Raw genomic sequence first — 14,872 nt, 5'->3', positions numbered from 1 at the left:
TGGTATGGGAAAAAATATAGGAATCGACTCCCAAATCCTCAATGCCCAGATTCGGAGAATCTGTTCATTTTAGGAATCGACACCTTGCTCTGCTAAACGGTCAGTGCTGTCATTGCTCAATATCGGATTTGTTCAGCTGTTCCAAGTACGTCAAGAACATTAGCAACAGGGGTTGAAGCACAGGTGGACTTATTATTCATTTATTTTATTGGTTTTACTCACAGACTGTTATTCTGATTAAACTCATGGACGAACATTAAGCGGTTAATGTTAAGCATATGTCAACAGCCTTGCTTTTTATGTCATGGTGGACAATAAGGCGAGGAAACTCATGAGGCTTGTTGTCGTCTCTGTGATTTATATAAATCCGTTTTAAATGAATGCCATTCGCATAGAAACCGAGAAGAGGAGCTGTCATATCCCACTCTTCAGTGAAACTATATCGCTTCACTTTATGCACGTTTCATACGAGGTTTGAAGTTCGCGTTTACATTTCCGCCTTAAAGTTGCAGCATTCTGGCCCATGAACTGGTAATATGGGCATCATTTAAAGAACTTTGGATTTAAGGTATTGGTGAATTAAAAATGCGCGTCTGACACTTCAAGCTACAGATATCTAAAACAACCCTCTTTGGAAATCGCCTTTACCGCTGCTGCTGTGCGACCTCTGCTGGAGGTTTGGGTTTATACTACAGGGAAAATAGCCTGTAACACATTTCTTTTTTTCTCCCAACGATGGATAGAAGGTCATAAAGCCGTACATAAAAGGAGTGTTGATTCTTAACGTTGAGTACAAAACAAACAAACAAACGGAGAATCTTCTAGAAATTTATGACAACATCATTAAACATCTAGAGTCTATCAGCATACAAATCTCTTTGATATCATATAGATATCAGAATTATATTGTGTCAATCAAAGTTAAGAAATATATTGTGATATAAATTTTGCCCATATTTCCCAACCCTACTCTCACTCTGGTCTAAAATATTTTAAATCTCCTGTGACAGTGTGTGAGGGACCAGGGTGTGTGTGAGATCTTGGTCCAGGGTGTGTTTCTACCTGGTGCCCAATGATTCTGAACAGGCTCTAAACTTGTATAAACCTGATGGTGATGAAGCATTTATAAATGAAGAGTGAATGAACTGAAACATGTAGCAACAGTAATTAATGGGAGTTGTGACTTTTCAGAGAATTTTCCAAGTGGTCAGCTGTGAATGATTAAGGCGTTTTCTGTTCTGTTTAATTCTGTGTTTTTTGTGTTTGTGTGTGTTTTGTGTGTGTGTGTGTGTGTGTGTGTTTGCGTATACTCATACCAGCTTGCATTTATCTCCTAGAAATAGAGGAAGAGTGGGTAACTCTTCCCAACTCCATGTATACAGCTGCTATGGAGGACTCTATCGAGGTCATCCTCCAGGACAGGAACTCAAGATTACTCCGCCAATACCAGGATAACCACGTCTTCACCTTGGCAACCGGAGCAGTTTTCTCCATTGTGTACGGACTCTGGGCCATGTTCTGCATGCCTGGGCTAAAAGTGCCGTTGCGGTTAAAGGTGCCCTTTTTGCCCTCCACAAGTGCACAAACACAGAATGTCATGAAGCTGCTGAGTGGAAGGCGAGGCCAGCTGGCTGACCTAGGCTCAGGAGATGGAAGACTAGTATGTCTCATTTACTTCTTGAATTTCTTGGAAATGCACTGGGATATAGTGTCTTATTAAAGTTAAATTAAGATGTAAACACAGTAATTCAGAGTGTTAAAAATCAAGAGGGTTCGTGGTAAAGTGCTATGTGACTTTTATGCGAACTATTAATAATTGTACAATATGTTTAATTAAAAATATATATATATATTTTTGCCTAATAACACCATGCATGTACTGCTCTGCCATGAGTTTGTATTGACAATGTATGTTTATGTAGATCACATTAAACCACTCTGGATTTCTTTGTTTACATCTTGAAGCCAGACAAAGAACAAATAGTTATTTCACTTTTAATACCTGGGTGACGTACTAATAGTTAGTTACTGATAGATAAATATTTTAATATTTCGATTAGAAATGTATGAGTTAAATTTTAAAATATAAAGGTCTGCATTTTTTAATCCTCTTTTTTAATGATAGTCTACAAATCTGGGATTAGTTTATCTAGCTAACTCATGAATCCTATTTTATCGAACAGCCCTCAGATATTAATTTACAGAAAATATTTACAGTAGGATCTGCAATTGCAATATTGGTCCGAAAAATCTAAAATATTTTCTCTGAATTATTCAGCCACAGTAGAATTCTTGAAAGTAATGAAGCACAGAACATCAAACATACTGTGTTGAAACACAGTATGTTTGATGTTCTGTGCTTCATTTTATTTTATTTATTAGAGCTACTATATTTTTATATTTTGAATGGTCCATTCATCATTGGCACTATTGTGGGAGGATAATATTTTTTCAAATCAAACAAATGTCCCACAGAAATCACAAATGCTGTGTCTCATAATATTAAATATCACCCAAAGTGCTTTTATACCAGCACAAAAGTACATCTTCTGCTTCACTCTATATGCTCAAAATTTGATAGGAAACATTTGGCATAAACTTACTGTATTCTTTAAATGTTAGTCTTTGATACTACACTGGTGCCTGGCTTAAAAGTATGCACTGGATTCATGATCAAAACCTATATACAAATTGAATTATGCAAAACATTTAGTTGTAAATAAATTGAGTGATTTAACTTGATTATCTGTTGTAGCTTAGTATAGATTACATGCATAATGCAACTCAGTGACCCGGAGAATTAATAAGCAAATGCTTTTTTAGCAAATGCTGGCCTGTATGTTAAGCAAGTTTGGGTAAAGACCACAGCAAGGGTGCACAGAGAGCACACAAGTTCCCCTCTGAATGTTGACATTAGAAATTAACCTTAAAGCACTGAGGTCTAAACTAGCATGTGAACATAAGGGTCAAAGAACTGCAAGTACACTTAATAATATAGACATATGAGTGTGATTTAATGACCTATACCAAATGATCATTTGTACTTAGTGCAAACCTGCAACCCATCAGTGTTCTATTTGGAATGAAACTACTCCCTAAACCCCAGGAATCCAGCACAGCGCATAAACTGAAAATCACACAAGAGATTAATATCATATGTATGAAATGTAATATTGTTTTTAATTTTTCTAGTAAAATATTTTGCCATTGTTAAAAATTTCAATTCACACAAATCATCAGCGAATCTGACCAGATATCATTTCTATATATCAGCCTTAAAGGGGATGTCTACAGTTGTGGGGAAGCGCAGTTCTCTCTGGCTGTTTACATTTAAAAATCTTTTAAAGTTGAATGGTGTGTTTGTGTTTAAGGTGTTGTTTGTATGTTTATTCACTGTTTGAATGACACAGAAACTCATTTGTAACTTTTGAAACACTGTTTAGTTTTTTACTTGTTTAGTTAAGTGATTCGAAACAGCAAAAATAAGTCAATGTTTGAAGTTCTCTCCATTGTCTAGAAAACTACAGATACCTCTGCCATAAGCAGAGAGAGTGAGTGAGAGAGAGAGAGAGAGAGAGAGAGAGAAACCCTAGCATACCAGACCGAGACAGTTTGTTTTTACTAATTAACTTACATTGGGGCTTCGTAAACTAATTTGACCGATTTCAAGCATGCAAACCGACCAGAGCAGAAATGGTTTTCCGAGTTTTTCGATTACAATCGTGAACATCACCATTAAACCACAGTAACTGAGTAACTTTTTAATCCTAAGGGGTAATAAAATGTTGGAAAACATCATGAAATATCGCTTGTTATTATTATTGCTTTGGTTCACAAACCCACACAAAACCCACACAAATAGTAGATCTCAGGGGAAAAATAAAATACAAGAAATTTGTAGGATATGGGCCATTTAAAACTGATTTACAGCTCATTATGGTTAGTCATTACAGCATTAAGGATCTTCTGGTTCTAGGTGTTTGCAGCATGTTCTGCTGGATTTCAGTGCACAGGATTTGAGATCAACCCGATGCTGTTGGCCTACTCTCGAGGAAGAGCTTGGTGGAAGGGGATACCACACACTAAAGCCACTTTCGTTAACCAGGATTTCTGGAAGGTATTCATTATGTCCATCTATAGACACGTGTTACAAACAGTGAATTCCGCCACTTTAAGGGGCATCCCATGCTAATACAGCTTTCAGTTGTGCACGTTAACTAATCTCCACAGAAAACCATTAAATGTTTATTCACAATAAACAATGCCAAGCATGAGCTATAAAGCCCCCTTTTCTGGACTGATGCAACTCCATCCAGTGCCTTTAGGAGGAGTGGTAATAAGGTTTGTGGTCCATTATAATTATCTTATGGCTGAATACAATTAAAACATAAGAGTAATGTTCCAAGGTCTAGTATAAAGCTTTCCCAGAAGAGTAGAATTTTTTTACTGAGGTAAAAAAGGATATGTACACTATCAGTACTTTAAATTTCAGAAGAAAGTGTGAATTGTGTCCACAAAATGTTTGTCCTTTTAGTGTATGAAATGTGGATTGAATGTTAAGCTTTTATGACAGCAGGCTTTGTTTTCGTGCAGACTGACCTGTCGAAGTATACAAACGTGATCGCGTTCCTGGGACCTGCTGTGGTAAGTCAATTCTAAAGGGAGGTGTTAGATGAATAAACCTTTCTTTCCACGTGGGGGCACTACATAACCGTGTTAACAAGCATGCTCAACCCTGCATATTTCAGACTAAGGTCAACCTTCAACTAAGGAAACCTACAAATTTTAGTGGTTACCATATTTTTAAAAAATCGTATATATAGCAAAAATATTTTTTTAATTATTAATGTATTAAAATGATATCAAAATCACATTTTTGTGATTTTATGCAGTCCCCTAAATGTAATGTCAACCGACACATTTTTGGTTACACAAGTTTCTTACTTAGTTTCATATAGACACAAGGTTAGCAAAGTGTTAACCTTATTATAACACGTGTTTAAATACACTGAGGTGTTTGTGAATTGTGCACAGCACGATGTAGTTATTTATTAGAATATAAAAGTTTGGACAAAATTCACTACTACTGTTTTCAGACATACATGCATGTGGAGGTCACTTACCACCCAAAAAAATAAACAAATAAATACGTAGATGAAATAAAATAGAATAAAATAGAAAATCATGACAGAGCATTTGTGTCTAACAGTTGGAAATGGAAAACATTATTTTGTCTTTTTATTTATTTCAGTTAGTCTCCATTTTTTACTATAGGATCTGCTTAAATTGTGAGTTAAAAGAACATTACAACATTATCCAGTCAACTTCCAGACAGCTTTTTATTATAAGTTCCTTTATTTCTAGAGAATTTGAATAAGATACTTTCACTGTATAATACGATTTTACAAGCAGTTTCTGGAAATAGGCTGAATAACCTTATAATTTTCTCACAACAGTCTCATGATGAGAAACATTACATACATTGACTAGATTTAAGAGGGTGTACTTGCTAAGACATTTTTTGCAATGTACAAGAGATGAGCAGTGCAAAGTATTCGTGATATCTAACTACTCGCAACCTGTTGAATGACATTTAGTTGCAACGTATTTATTGTCCAACTTTGCAGATGTTTATTTGACATTACTTAACAATTTGCCACAGTCAAAGGCAAAACCACATGATGATCAAGCCATGCCATTTGCACTGTGTTAATCAGAGATAATACAGTGGCACTAGCCCTTAACTTCAGTGCAAACCTAAAAGAGCAAACTTCTGCCACTGAACATTTCCTTGTTGAGTTTGTTGTATGAGCAAAGATGCTTGACCAACCTATTGGACGATGTTAGATCAAGATTACTTTTTTTGTGGTTAATGTCATAGAAGAAACCAGGGTCTTAGAAATATTGTACTATATTATGTTGAAGTCAAGCATGCTTTCTTCAGTCCTTATTGGTTTTCATTGGACAGGCCACATACTCTTATCAAAAATCTGGCCACATTTGCTTTCTTTATTGAATGTTTAGCTTTGAATATTCATGTCAGTCCATCATTGTTTATACATGATGCTCTGCTGTGTTATGTTTCGGTTTCTAGTGTGGACCAGACAAGGATATGTTCCCCTTTTAGTCTTGGTTCCACTCAGGGTTTCTTCCTCTTGCTCTGAAGGAGTTACTACTTTTCTCCTAGGTCTGCCCTCTTGGTGATAGTATTTGCATTTCTGTGAAGCTTCTATACAAATAAATTTGAATTGAACACGTTGTATTTTGTCTCATCAGATGCAGGATCTGGAAGAGAAGTTGCTGAAGGAGCTTCCCAGCGATGCCCGAGTCGTAGTGTGCCGCTTTCCTTTACCTTCTTGGTCTCAAAGCTGCACTAAGGGCACTGGACTAGATCAAGCGTGGGCCTACGATGTCTACACTGCGCGGGGAAGAACAGACACTTCCTCTCTGAAACCTCAGCCCTAAATCGGACATTGCTCAATAAAACAATGTGTTGCATGGAAGTGAAATGTGCTCACCCACAACTGCAAAGAGCACAGTGTGTTTTCCAAGCAAGCTCATAACATTCAGAAAAATTATGTTATGCTATTAGATTATATGGTTCAGCTTCTCATGAAAGTATGAATGAATGGCTTTGGAACATTTCAAGCCAAAGCAAGTAATTTGTTGCTTTAAAAAACTATTTTCATTACTTGATTTACAATGTTCTACATCATGTGTTGGAATAAAATATATATTTATATTCCATTCACAGTTTCAAATGCACATTCATTCTCCTGTAAAGTTGCCATTTCAACAGAGCAGGTGTTTATGGAGAACAACAAGATGTTTTATCTAAGCTTGGTCGATAGCCATTCAGTTCTCATGCTCTTGAGGATCATAATTAACATAAATATTGTTGACATCCAACGAACTGTATGACAGGTAAATTCCCCCCACGGTGCTTTTCCTATCAGGGGTCTCATGCATCCTGTGATGCTGAACAGACACATTCACGTAGTCATGTTCAGATTCTTCATCAGATTCTTGGTCATCATCCTGAGAGTCATATTCATGTTCATAGTGTCTTTCATGGTAGTTTTGCTGAGAATCTGCTTGTTGAAAGTCCTCTCGAGTTTCATAGTCATGCTCCAGCTCTCTGTTTCCATGTGGCGTGTTGGGAAATGAAGTTGGGATAACAAAGGTTCTCTTTTTGTGCCTCCAACACCAAACCATAAATCCAATACCCAGGCCCAACACCACTGCTCCTGCTACAGGTAAACTGATAATCCAGATAATCCAGAATCCATCCGGGGTTCCTTTGCCTCCATTGGTGTTATTCATGGCTGATAAACTGGTAGGTGTCTTTGACTGAAGATGAACAAATTGAGAGAGAAGAGAATATGTAAGCAGGTGTTTTCATTTTTAACTTTTCCAGATGCTACAATAAGCGTTCTTTGAGTTTTACTTTTTCCCTCCAATTCTCTTCAGTTTTGGTGATTACAAAATTTAGTGACTTCTAGGTCTCCCCCAGTTGCACTCTGGATGGGTGAAATCTAGCATCAGGGACATGTGAAGCCAGTCGGCAGAGCTTTTAAAACTGCAGCCAGTGCAACATCATTAGACAATTAAACGTGTAAAGAGTAGAACAATAACTGCCCAGGTCTGTTATGTCATCTATCAGACAGTCAAACTGGGTAGCATGTTGCTGAGTAATGGGGGGGGGAAAGACAGCTGTTCAACCTTCACAGGGATGGAGGCCAGTTGTTTCCTTTTACATTCCTATTCACAGATGGCTGAGACTATATTGGAGAATTTTAACATATTCCAAGAGACTTAAACATTGTGCATTACATGTGCTCCACATTAAAATGCTTCAGTGTTTTCTAATAAATAAATAAACCATTCAGTGTAAGATTTTTCATGACTAATCCTTGCACATTTACTGTAAAGTTAAAGAAAGACCTTACCTTAGTTTACAGTGATGAGCACTGTGGTCTCCTTGAGTTCAAGATGTAGAATGCTGAGTTAAACAGTCAAGCATGTGGTCTCAGCACAGTAGCTGGATGGTGACTGAAACCACATTTCAGTGACTTACTGAAGTTCCTTATTCACTGTGAAGACATTTTTAACCAATGAACTTTACACATGACTATGGCTTATTGCCATTGGTTGATTCAAGTTTTACTGTAGTCAGTGGCTGCTTGTTACAAGATTGAGATCTCACATAAAATATTATACCCATTTATGGAGATTAAAACATATATTTTAATGTGTGCCTCTGGAAATCTCTAATTCCATTTTTTTACATAATATGAAAATATGAGCTGCTCTTTATGTGACAATTGCTTGATGGTCTGGAAATATAGGTTTCAGTACTAGTTACAAAACTTCCATTCAGGTTTGAGCACATTTTTTTTTCGTGGGTGTAAAAATTCTGATTTTAGCCAGACTTTCACGTACCCCACCCCCCTTAAAGAAACAATCCAGTGAACTTGTGGAGCAGGGCTTCTGAGCTGCAGGTGAGTGACTGCATTTCTAGAGTTCCATGCATTCTGAACGATTTATGTGTGCTGGTTTCCCAAATTAGGAATTTGGTTTTATCTTAGAAATAATTCCTCAACATGGAGGCACTGTGGTGCAGCTGGTAGTGTTGCTGTTACACAGCTCCAGGGTCCTGGGGTTGTGGGTTCAAGCCCTACTTGGGGTGACTGCCTGTGAGGTGTTTTGTGTATTCTCCCTGTGTCCGCATGGGTTTCCACCCACGGTTTAAAACACACACTGGTAGGTGTGCTTGGGTATGAGTGTGTGTCTCCCTGCAAAGGACTTGGGGCCCTTCCAGGATGTGTTCCCACCTTTTGTCCAGTAATTCTGGGTAGGCTCCAGACACACCGCCACCTTGAGCTGGAAAAGTGTTTACAGACAATGAACAGCTGAGCATTTCTGTTTTGAAATTGCAGTGGTTATGTCTAAGGTCTCTTACATTATAAACTTAAGGAAAACAATCCAGGCAGCTTGTGGAGCAAGGCTTCTGAGCTGCAGGTGAGCAGCGTAGGAGTAAATGGACATAGGAGGTGACTGCATTTCTAGAGTTCCATGCATACTGAACAATATGCGAGCTGTCCTCTGGTTTCCCAAATTAGGAATTTTGTTTTGTCTCAGCATGTCATTTTGATGAACAGAGTTGAGCTTTTAATCGATGGGTGGGTGGAAGGCATTAAGTTGTTAAAAAAAAAAAAAAAAGAAATTCTGAGGAAAAGTGGTATGGTAAAATCTTAATGTTTTACAATATTAAAGAGAAGTGGAATATAAGACTAGCAAATGCTTTTGAAAATGTGTAAAGATATAAAATATGAGGCGAATTTCATTGTACTTTGGTATAGCATTAACATAACATATATTTATATATAAATAATTCTGAGGGAAAATGCAGTGAATAATTATAATACGCCCTTTTGAGGGGTTATTGGGGAGGCTAAATATGAAGACTTTATACACGCTTTTTTGAATTAAACATGTTTTTATTGCTTTGCTGCTACATGAATGCTAACAGTCTACTCTGAGCTCTAGTTGAGAGGAAATTTGCATTCCGCTCGTGCACAGGCGTGACGTAGGAAGTGAAAATAAAGGGGCGGGGCTTTGTGTATAAGACCCGGAGCGCAGCGCTACTCCCTCTCAGAGAGAAGGGTAGTCAGAGAGAAAGAAAGCGGGATAGAGCGGGAGAGAGAAAAATCAGAGCATGGATATACTCAGGACTATCACCCAGCAGCCTGGAAATAACAGCAAAATGTGTGAACATACCCACAGCAGAGCTTCTGAGACGAGACGCGGGAAACTGGAGGAAAGCTCACATGCCACACAGGAGATGTCTCGGATTATATCAGATTCCACTACTGGGAAATGCTACTGCAGAGGAAAAGTTCTTGGCAAGGTATGTAGATATGTTCAGGAGAAGTTAGACATGTAGATTGTAGAGGAGTTATTCACATGGCAGAGCTAAGAGGCTACACGTCTTATACATCTTCTCCCTTATAAGTGTTTTAGTCATTGTGACAATTATTATTATTATTTTTAAGTTTCTCATAGCCTCCTTCTAAATGTTTGACTTCTGTCCACAGGGTGGTTTTGCCAAGTGCTATGAGTTTACAGACCTGACCTCAGGCAAAGTCTATGCTGTGAAAATCATTCCACACACACGTGTCTCCAAACCTCACCAAAGGGAAAAGGTATGAGCGTATATATTTATCTTGGTTTTAGGGCATTATCCTGAATGGCATTTTTAATAATAAGACGAAGTAGTGTTAGAAGTTGATTCAATGCTGTAGTGCAATTGTCTGAGCAGGCAATCTAAGCCAGCAGTGTTTGTGATATACCAACCACTTTATTTAATTTCTGCTTCTTCTTTTATCTTGGAAATATTTTACAGATTGACAGAGAAATTGAACTGCACAGAACCCTATATCACAAACACATTGTCCAGTTCTACCACCATTTTGAAGACAAAGACAATATCTACATTCTTCTCGAGTACTGTAGTAGACGAGTGAGTATTATCAGTACAGACAACGACACTGCATGCCCTAGAGCAAATGATTTCAGATTCTTATCTAATTTATGTCTCTTCATTTCCCTCCAGTCGTTGGCACACATTCTGAAAGCTCGCAAGGTGCTCACAGAACCAGAGGTCAGGTACTATTTAAGACAGATTGTGAGCGGACTGAAGTACCTACACGAACAGGAAATCCTCCATAGAGACCTTAAATTAGGTAGGCAAAGGTTTCCACCAATAAGGTTGCACTATGTTTTCATATATGCAATTTCAAACTTAATTTTCTAACTCCTGGTTTTTTCCTTCTTCACAGGCAACTTTTTCATTAATGAAGCAATGGAGCTGAAAATAGGAGATTTTGGTCTGGCAGCCAAGCTAGAACCCGTTGAGAATCGGAGAAGAACCATATGTGGCACCCCAAACTACCTGTCTCCAGAAGTCCTTAACAAGCAAGGCCATGGCTGTGAATCAGACATCTGGGCTCTCGGCTGTGTCATGTGAGTTAAACCTTCACTTAACTGCTGGAATTGGAATGAGAAGCATGTGAATTTGTCCTTGACTGGAATTCTCCTTGGCTTACCTTGCAGGTACACTATGCTCTTGGGCAGGCCTCCGTTTGAAACCACCAATCTGAAGGAGACGTATCGGTGTATTCGGGAGGCGCGCTATTCAATGCCCTCCACATTGACGCCCCAGGCAAAGCATCTTATTAGCAGCATGCTGGCCAAATGCCCCGAGGATAGACCAAGACTAGATGATATACTCAGACATGACTTCTTCAGCCAGGTGTGTTTTACAAACATGACTTGCAAAATATCATAGACCATGTATAGATGGCCAGTACAGTTTAATTTTATGTCAGAAATATATAATGTAATTACTAACGTTTTGGAACAGTTCTAATATCCTAACTGAATTAGATTGCACATGGTGTCAAGCTAGTATTTGTTTTTATATTGTTTCCTTACACACCAAGCTTTGTAGTCATCGTGTTCTTTCTTATTCCAGGGTTTCACTCCAGATAGGCTGTCTTCCAGCTGCTGCCACACTGCCCCGGACCTACAGCACACTAGCCCTGCCAAGAGTTTCTTCAAGAAAGCTGCCGCTGCTCTATTTGGTGGCAAGAAGGACAAAGCCAAGTACCTTGAATCGTTAAGTAAGTTCACTAATATCTTTGCTATTGTGGCCAATTCTTCCTAATGTCTTAGTATTGGATCATGCCAATTGATTATTTTAATTCCTTTTCCAGATAAACTAGCAAAAGAGGAAGAGGACATCCAAAGGCTGCGACATGACTTTATGAAGGCCTCAATCAGTAATCAGCCCTGCAGACAAGTTCCTGAGGTTGGTTGCAGCTACTTATTCTCATTGTAGGGCTGCCTGCATGAACAAGAGCATGCCTTCGTTCTCTGATCTGTGTTCTAATGCTGCTTTTCTCCAATCTCCCCCCACAGGACAAACCTCCAGTCCCACCTACTGGAAAGCCAATTGTAGCTGCCAAAGACGGAGGCAACAAACAGCAAATCCGTGACACCATCCGCATGATTGTGCGAGGCACGCTGGGAAGCTGTAGCAGCAGCAGTGAATGTACGTGTTCATTTGAGCAACCCCCCTTGTCTTCTGCATCTAGATTGTGGAAGAGGCTGATGTATTTGTGAGTTAGACATTAATGGATGCTGTAATGTGGTGGCTAATGGGTTTCTGTGCTTTGTCTTGATGGCAGGCCTGGAGGACAGCACAATGGGGACTGTAGCAGACTCTGTTGCTAGAGTACTCGGAGGCTGCCTGGAGAATATGCCAGAAGGTATGCAATTACTCCTTGCAAAAGCATGAAGCTATTTTCTGCTGTTTGAACAGCGTATGTATTTTGATGTCATCCCAAAGGTAAACGTGTCGCCTCATTGCTGACATCTGATGTTTACTTTCTATTTCTTTCTTCCCCCACAGCTAATGACATTCCAAAAGAGAGCCTGAGCTGCAGTTTCCAGTGGGTGACTAAGTGGGTGGACTACTCTAACAAGTACGGATTTGGCTACCAGCTATCGGACCACACAGTCGGCGTCCTTTTTAATAACGGCACCCATATGAGCCTGCTGTCTGATAAGAAGTGAGTAGCCAAGAAACTTTTTCATTCAGCTGTTTGTTCAAGGAGTTTAAGTGCCCTCGTCACATCCTCAAGTGCATTAAACAGCATCTGTTTTGTTAGTCAGCTTTGAGACTAATGCACTTTCATTTGACTTTCAGGACAGTGCATTACTATGCAGAACTGGGCCAGTGCACAGTCTTCTCCACCAGTGAGGCCCCAGAGCAGTTTGTTGGCCAGGTCACCATCCTCAAGTACTTTGCACATTACATGGAGGAAAACCTTATGGATGTGAGTATCTTCACATGACTGAAACCAAGTCTCAGCTTGTGTTTATCTAGTGTAACCTACATTTTTCTTGTTTATGAAAATGCTAATGATCATGTTTTCTTCTCAGGGTGGTGACTTACCTAATGTGATGGACATCAGCAAACCCAGGTTATATCTCCTGCAGTGGCTCAAGTCTGACCGTGCACTCATGATGCTCTTCAATGATGGCACTTTTCAGGTAGAGTTCTGCTTGTGCTATCGAGTGTTGTGGCCATTTTTAAGCCTAACGTAAATATTTTGTACACAACTGTCCATTGGCACTGATTATATAATACACTAGGCTTAATCTGTCAGGGAAACTGGCATATTGATATCACTGATTGGCCCAATAGTATCATACCTACTGGTGACTACAAAAGCCAGGAGTGGAGTTGAAGGAATCTGCCCTGAGGTATGCTAGGAGTCATGCTCAGGTCATTTTATTTTCCCAGTTGAAACGTGCCAATTTAGTATGAGCAAGCAACCTACCAGGCATAGACCTTGTGGCCCCAAGCCTCTTCTGATCTTGTGATTTCACCACATTCCTCATTCTCTGGTTTCTAATGAATCCCTCTCTTCCTTCACAGGTGAACTTCTACCACGACCACACCAAGATCATCCTGTGTAGCCAGAGTGAGGAGTATCTGCTGACATACATCAATGAGGATCGCGTGTCCACCACATTACGCCTCAGCACACTACTTCGCTCTGGTTGCTCTTCAGATTTGCGCAGCCGAATGGAGTACGCCCTCAACATGCTGCTGCAGAGATGCAACTGAACAAGCTGAAGGGCTAATTCATGGGCTTGTCAACTACTGACAGACTTAATGGAGCTCCACTGACCACACTTCACTGGAACTTCTGTTTAGGGCTATGAACCTACTTGAGTGTGGTGATGGCTTTGAGGTACAAACATTTGTCTGCTCCCAAAGGAACGGGAGACTACGACCATGGACTTGAACAGATCAAGAGAGCTGGGCTGGAACCAGATGGACTTAAATGGACTTGAAATATAAATAACGCATTAGTGTCTCTTTCCATGTATAAAATTGGGGCAATCTTGCTATGCTGAAGCTTAACTGGGATGTTGGATGTGGAAAAGGCTTCAGTTGGGCAGGGTGATCTGTAGCTCTCTGTAGAGCAGACCACTGTAAAACTGTGAATACATTCCACAACATGAAGTGGGCTCAACGGTGATGTGTACCCCAGTGCCATAGTGCTCACCCCTTCCCTAAAAGTAATCACTGTTTGGTGCAAGGATAAGTATCCAGACCACTTCCTTTAATGTTGACTGGAGAGACCTACAACGCTAGCGTGCCATGGATGTAACTTATTTGACAGGAACCCAGTATTTATTTATTTAATAAAGATAACCTTGAATTTACAAGTGGCTTTTTGGAATTGTCCTTTCAGGTGACAGTTAATCTTTACCAATGATTAACGGCTTTGACTGAAGTTCTGACAGCTGTATGAACATGCAGTCCTTAGAGCGACAACAGCAGATGTATTCTCTAGTGCATTCAACCAGAACAAACGGCCCTGGCTGTTGTGGCTGTGCAGAATCAGGGAGATATTTCTCTGCTGCTGTCTCTTCTAGCTAAATGCCAGCCATTGCAGCTGACACAGATGAATCTCTTGGGGGGGCCTACAGAAGTAGCTGCATAAACACACAAATGAACAAAAAATGGGGAGATGGAGGCATTTGAATTGCACTTATCACTGCAAAAAAGCTAAAATTGCCTAGCTTTTGTTGCCAATACTGGCAGACGGACATATTTTATAAATATATTCAGATAGGAAGAAAATGCAATGAATAAATATCATTTTTTTTGCCTACTCTCTCCTCATGTTATGGTTCAAGCTGAGTCATACTCTAAAATATGTCTCAAAGGAGTACCCTCCCTCCACTGCTGTACTGAACGAGGCTATATTTCTTCAAGCACACCTTTATC

General features: G+C 39.4%; 2 protein-coding genes across 6 annotated transcripts; both read left to right on the top strand.

The window, feature by feature from the left end:
• Positions 1-7: 7 nt before the first annotated feature.
• LOC136674977 (ATP synthase subunit C lysine N-methyltransferase-like) lies at positions 8-6,751 on the top strand. 5 transcript variants are annotated; one of them, XM_066651330.1, is made up of 5 exons: positions 8-99; positions 1,338-1,660; positions 3,977-4,117; positions 4,594-4,644; positions 6,277-6,751. In XM_066651330.1, the coding sequence occupies exons 1-5, from the start codon at positions 42-44 to the stop codon at positions 6,463-6,465; spliced, it is 762 nt and encodes a 253-aa protein (XP_066507427.1). In that variant the 5' UTR covers positions 8-41; the 3' UTR covers positions 6,466-6,751. The 5 variants fall into 5 exon arrangements, with proteins under 5 accessions (XP_066507427.1, XP_066507428.1, XP_066507429.1 ...); XM_066651331.1 differs by lacking the exon at positions 8-99 and adding an exon at positions 103-183; XM_066651332.1 differs by lacking the exon at positions 8-99 and adding an exon at positions 114-145.
• A 2,911-nt stretch (positions 6,752-9,662) lies between these two features.
• Positions 9,663-14,298, top strand: plk2a (polo-like kinase 2a (Drosophila)). The gene is made up of 14 exons (XM_066651526.1): positions 9,663-9,910; positions 10,098-10,205; positions 10,406-10,522; positions 10,616-10,745; positions 10,842-11,025; positions 11,116-11,314; positions 11,537-11,684; positions 11,778-11,872; positions 11,983-12,115; positions 12,252-12,332; positions 12,476-12,635; positions 12,773-12,902; positions 13,009-13,119; positions 13,508-14,298. Exons 1-14 carry the CDS (start codon positions 9,719-9,721, stop codon positions 13,697-13,699), a joined length of 1,980 nt encoding a protein of 659 aa, XP_066507623.1. The 5' UTR covers positions 9,663-9,718; the 3' UTR covers positions 13,700-14,298.
• Positions 14,299-14,872: the final 574 nt, after the last annotated feature.

Source organism: Hoplias malabaricus, chromosome 18 (assembly GCF_029633855.1).
Source record: "Hoplias malabaricus isolate fHopMal1 chromosome 18, fHopMal1.hap1, whole genome shotgun sequence".
Classification (NCBI taxonomy): domain Eukaryota; kingdom Metazoa; phylum Chordata; class Actinopteri; order Characiformes; family Erythrinidae; genus Hoplias; species Hoplias malabaricus.
This window is presented reverse-complemented; position numbering and strand designations above follow the sequence as displayed.